At 39.4% G+C, this 5,991-nt stretch overlaps 1 protein-coding gene across 1 annotated transcript in view; it reads left to right on the top strand.

Annotated features, from left to right (window-relative positions):
• lipca (lipase, hepatic a) overlaps nucleotides 1–4,323 on the top strand; it is a 7,277-nt gene extending 2,954 nt beyond the window's left edge. Inside the window, exons 6-9 of the mRNA XM_020605729.1 lie at nucleotides 1,975–2,217; nucleotides 2,841–2,955; nucleotides 3,373–3,591; nucleotides 4,102–4,323. Of these exons, the coding sequence (XP_020461385.1) occupies nucleotides 1,975–2,217; nucleotides 2,841–2,955; nucleotides 3,373–3,591; nucleotides 4,102–4,216 (692 nt within the window). The 3' untranslated portion in view covers nucleotides 4,217–4,323. The remainder of the gene's footprint in view (nucleotides 1–1,974; nucleotides 2,218–2,840; nucleotides 2,956–3,372; nucleotides 3,592–4,101) is intronic.
• Nucleotides 4,324–5,991: the final 1,668 nt, after the last annotated feature.

Raw genomic sequence — 5,991 nt, 5'->3', positions numbered from 1 at the left:
AATGGACTGAGGCTGGGGTCAAGGCATCAAGGGCCACCACACACCGCCGTGTCAAGGAATTTGGCTACAGTTGTCGTATTCCATTTCATTCCTATTCCTCTTGTCAAGCCACTCCTGAACCACAGACAACATCAGAGGTGTCTTAGCTGGGCTAAGGAGAAGAAGAACTGGACTGTTGCCCAGAGGTCCAAAGTCTTCTTTTCAGATGAGAGCAAGTTTTGTATTTCATTTGGAAACCAAGAGCCTGGAGGAAAGGTGGAGCAGCTCAGAGCCCAAGTTGTTTGAAGTCCAGTGTTAAGTTTCCACAGTCTGTGATGGTTTGTCATCTCCACTGTGTTTTTTGCAAACCACAGTCACTGTACCCGTTTACCAAGACATTTTCGAGCACTTCATGCTTCCTTCTGCTGACCAGCTTTTTGGAGATGCTGATTTCATTTTCCAGCAGGATTTGGCACCTGCCCACACTGCCAAAAGCACCAAAAGTTGGTTAAATGACCATGGTGTTGGTGTGCTTGACTGGCCAGAAAACTCACCAGACCTGAACCCCATAGAGAATCTATGGGGTATTGTCAAGAGGAAAATGAGAAATGAGAGACCAAATAATGCAGATGAGCTGAAGGCCACTGTCAAAGAAACCTGGGCTTCCATACCACCTCAGCAGTGCCACAGACTGATCACCTCCATGTCACGCCGAATTGAGGCAGTAATTAAAGCAAAAGGAGCCCCTACCAAGTATTGAGTACATATACAGTAAATGAACATACTTTCCCGAAGGCCAGCAATTCACTAAAAATGTTTTTTTTATAGGTCTTATGAGGTATTCTAATTTATTGAGATAGTGAATTGGTGGGTTTTTGTTAAATGTGGGCCAAAATCATCACAATTAAAAGACCCAACGGCTTAAACTACTTCAGTCTGTGTGTACTGAATTTATATAATGCGCGAGTTTCACTATTTGAGTTGAATTACTGAAATAAATGGACTTTTCCACCATATTCTAATTTATTGAGATGCACCTGTATGTGCAGGAGCAGAAGGGGAAACACTAATGTTGTGTGCAGAGAGAGATGTTTTGGAAAATGTGCCAGGCAAGCCAGTTTTACTCAAGTGACTGGGCACCATGTTTCAGCTTGAGATCCAGCTCAAATAATGCATTGTTAGTTTATTACCACACAGAGAGCATCCTTGTCTTTTTATTGCAGTAGTGATGAAGCAAGTGTAAAATTTGCCCTTACAGTATGGTTCGAAGATCTTAACAGCAACAGAACCATTGTGATGAGACTAAAACCAAATACTTTTAACATTTTTACGTCCTTTCTAATACAAATAAATCTTAAATCCCAGCTGAAGACAGATCAATCAATAGCAGTGTGTTCTGCTACTTAACTGCTTACTGGTTTGCCTCTTCCTCTCCTCTGTCATAACTTTTTTTTTTTTCTTAATTGGTCTTCCTACCTCAAAAAACTGGTTGAGCAGCTGTATCTTAGCCACCGATTCATCTTGCTCTTGACAGTTTCTCAGTTTAATTTCCTTCCAGTCTAACACAAGTGGTTGTGAGACTTATTGTGCTTCTCAAATTTAAAACACATCCACATAATATGATGGCAAGAGCCACATTAAAGCATCTGTCATCTTCAGGATTTAATTAGAAATGTGTCTCCCTCTGTTCTGTCCATCCCTTTGAGTTGAGCTGCCTTTAGGCTACAGAAGTCTAGAGCAGACTAGTATCAGACATAATGAGATATGTGTAGGACAAGTGACAGAAGGATGGTTTGATCATTGTTGGGCTGTGGTGATAATGAACTAAATCCAAAAACAGTGATCAGACACCATAGTCCTTCACAGCCTCTCAACCCACAGGAGAAAACAATGTGTGGAAATAATCGGTTGAACCTCAGATCAAGGTTGTTTAAAACATTAAAAAAATCTGCCTTACATTCCAAATGTCCAACATATTTTTATTTCCTCCCAAAGGTTTCGAGCAGACGGTGAAGTGTTCTCATGAGCGATCCGTTAATCTATTCATCGACTCTCTGCTGAATAAAGATAAGCAGAGCGTGGCGTACAGATGCAGTGACAACAGCGCTTTTGATAAAGGTGTCTGTCTGGACTGCCGGAAGAATCGCTGCAACACACTGGGCTACAATATCAAGAAGGTTTGCGTTGGCACCAGCAAGAGGCTCTACCTGAGAACACGCTCTCGGATGCCTTATAAACGTATGTCGCTGTCCTTGTTTCAGTCAAACAGCCTTATATGTTTATATCTATTCAGTACTCAGTTAATAGACAAGAGTACTGCACATTTCTATGAGATTCAATAATTCTCATTATTAGTAACTTCATTGTCTGCTACTTTATACTTGTACTGCACTATAATTCTGAGGCAAATGTTGTACTTTTATTCCACTATATTTATTTGTCAAGTTCAGTTACATTGCACATTCAGATTAATAAGACAAAATATGATGAATAAATAAAGTGTGAGGTATTTTATAGGTTAAGATGAGAAGAAAAATATCAGTACTTTAACCACTGGGAAACTGTGATATGACTGGGCTGAAACTAGGTTTCTAAGAAGCTGCAGCCCTATAAAGTGTATAGCACCTGTATTTAAAGTGTAAGTGTTAGTAGTTCTATGAATCCAAAGTGACAATGTTCTCAGTATTACCATTTATCAAAACTTCACATTTTCCCATTGCTTCTGGTTTTTCTCATATAATACATCAGACTAAAATCCAAAGATATATATATATATATATATACACACACACACACACATACAGAAACTGTGTTGGTTTTCATCCTTTCCTATTCTTCTGTTTCTGGTTCACTTCCTGCAGTCTATCATTACCAGCTCAGAATCCAGTTTATCAACCAGACAGAGACAATTGAGCCCTCTCTCACTATCTCCCTTGCTGGAACCAAGGAGGAGAGTCGAGAAATCCACATCACCTTGTGAGTGCTGTATCACCTCCCACCAGCCTTACATTACATCCCATCAGTGCTCAGCATACTCGCTCTTTGACTCATGCGGTATTCAGCTGGGCTCTCAACTCAGGTGGCACACATGGAAACAAGTCATGCCCCTGCATGAAAGAGAAGCCTAAATGGGGATGATGGAGTGTAAGTCATTGACTCATGACACTATTCCCTGAAACTCTATCTTCCTTGTTCTGTGTATCACAGAGCCTCAGGCAAATCAGTGCAAACAGAAGTGATCTTCACATGCTGCCCTGCTTTAATTGTATACCACAAGCTACAACAGAGGGTCTTAGATTTGTAATAAAGCACTGTGGCAACCTGTTGCACGATGCACCCTGCTATAATAACCTAACTGTCTTTTTCCTGTCTTTTTTAAACACTTTCCTCCAGCACTGAAATGATTGCAGTCAATAGGACCTACACCTTCCTGATCACCCTGGACAGAGACCTAGGAGATCTGATGTTGCTGAAATTGCGCTGGGAGGGATCAAACCTGTGGAAGAACATGTGGAATCGGGTGCAGACCATCATTCCTTGGGGTGGCTGGAAGAGAAAACCACTGCTGACTGTGGGCAAGATCAGTGTCAAAGCAGGGGAGACACAGGAGAGGTACAGCTACTGTAATTATTTTGAACCTTTTGCTCTGTATAAAACTACTCCATGTTCTGCATTCAAATTGTACACTATCATCATTTTAGTGAAGCACCAAGTAGTCATAATACACAACACACAGATATATATATATAAATATTTATCTGTTTGGACACACTTTCCCATTCAATGTAAAACAGCAGGGTGCCTGAGCAGTCAAGTTAAATAGGCTTATCATTATTAATAATAGAGGTTTATTACTGCTTGAGTAATATCATTATGTATATATTTGTGGTAGATGTCTCGTATCATGTACTATTTGGAAAAAACTGTGCCATCGACCAGTAGATTGCCCCACATATACAGTGATACATTGTACAGGCAGAAACACCTTTCATATTTACACCATCACACACCTTTAGTGCCACCTAGTGGACTGTTTCTTACTCACAGGATTTGTACCATTTATTGTCATGGATGTAAAACTCTCTGTTCACTCATGTCACTAGTATTGTCTCTGTTTTCTAGGACATGTTTTTGTGCCATGGAAAATGATGTACAACATGTTGAAGTGTTGCAAGATAAAGTGTTTGTCCGTTGTAAAGAAGAGACAACAAAACCATGCAGAAGAAGACACAGCTAACTATACAAATGCATTTCTGAAGAAAATGTATGTGTGGATGCTCATTGCTGAAGAATCACCCTGAAAATGCTGAAATGGCTGAAAACCACTGCTGAAACAGCTGAAGGCTGAGATGCAGTGCTGATGAAAAGAAAATGCTGAACAAATGTGGAAGATGAAAAAATGTTGAATAATTATAAAAGATGAAAAGAAAAACTGAAGTTGGGAGCTTAATTCTGAAATTTGCATTTTTATTTTGAAAATCGGGCATGTTTTGGGGCCTTCCTGCGAGCTTGAAGTTAAAAAAATATGGGCTTTTATTTTGAAAAGCTGGCACATTATGGGGCCTTTATGTGAACTTGATTTATCGACCTGGGGCTTTTACTTTGAAAAGCTGAAACATTTCCAGGACTTTATGTGAGTTTCAGTTACTATTCTGGGCTTTTATTGTGAAAATCTGGTACTTTATGGGGCACCATGTGATCTTTTTTTGCAATAGGGGCTTTTATTTTGGAAATCTGGCATGTTATGGGGCCTTATGTGAGCTTAAGTAACAATCTGGTGCTTTTATTTTGAAAATCTGATATCCTACAGAGCACTCACATCACACCAAGTTATAATCTGGAGCTCTTATATTCAATATCCAGTATCCTTAATAATGACATTGTAATGTCCTGACAACAACTTTACACCACAAACACATTCCAGCCTGTGATGGTCTGGTGCTGTGTGGTGTGTCCTGCTAGGACAGGACAAACTAGCTGACAAGGAGCAGAGCTCTGAACGGAACTGGACATTCAGTTGTTAAACTGATTTATATTGAAGCTGTTTCTGAATATTTCAGGGCGCTTATTTTAAAGTCAGTCCAACCAGTGTGTGTGTGTGTGTGTGTGTGTGTGTGTGTGTTATGGTGCAACACTATTGTTTTGAGTGTGTATGTTTGGGTGTTTATTTTGTGTGTGTTATTGCTGTTTGTGTGTTTTACTGTGTGACTGTTTGTGTGGTACAGTGTTAATGTTTCTGTTTTAAGCAATTAGCTCAACAGGACTCATGCTACGAAGAAGACCAGTCTATTTATTATTAACATTATACATTTTCATAGTATTACAGCATAGTAGTACTGTCAGAAGTACTTGAAATGAGGGTAGCTTTATTTTATTTTTTTACAGCTCCTTTTGTGGTAGAGGTTTAGAAGGTATGGTTAGGCTTGAGTTAAAAAATGTTATCCACAGACTTTGTAGCGGTACTCCTTAGCCTTTAGTGCCGTTTTACGGTGCAGGCCTTATGTAGTCAGTATGACACGACATAAACTATTTCCACAATCCAGTTCTTGGTTTTTACAAAGGGTTTACTAAATAAAAATAAACATACAAATAAAACGTTTCCTGGTTCCTTGTCCAAAGTTACAAAGGACTTGACAAATTACTTGCTTATAACTCAGTCAGAAAAACTGTGTGCTCAGAGCCTGACTGTCCAAACCTCCCAAAAACAAAAAACACATCCGGTCACATGGTTAACAAACAACAATATGCCATAACATAACATGTCTAGAGCACATTGTATAAAACAAACTTATTATTCCAAAACAAAAATCTATGTTGGCTATGTTTTCTTAATAACTACGTAAACTAAACATTTTTCAGATTGGCTCTTACAGACTTCATATCTTCTTAGTGTTGTTCATCTGACCAGGAACCCAGTGGTTACTTTCAGAGCTTCACAAATCCTGTGTCCTTTTCTCAAGCCATATAGAGATTGGCGACACTGCAGGTTCCGCAGCACTCCATCCAAAAGGC

Source organism: Monopterus albus, unplaced genomic scaffold (assembly GCF_001952655.1).
Source record: "Monopterus albus unplaced genomic scaffold, M_albus_1.0 scaffold4.1, whole genome shotgun sequence".
NCBI lineage: Eukaryota > Metazoa > Chordata > Actinopteri > Synbranchiformes > Synbranchidae > Monopterus > Monopterus albus.
Note: the sequence above shows the minus strand (reverse complement) of the source record. Positions and strands in the feature narration are given on the sequence as shown.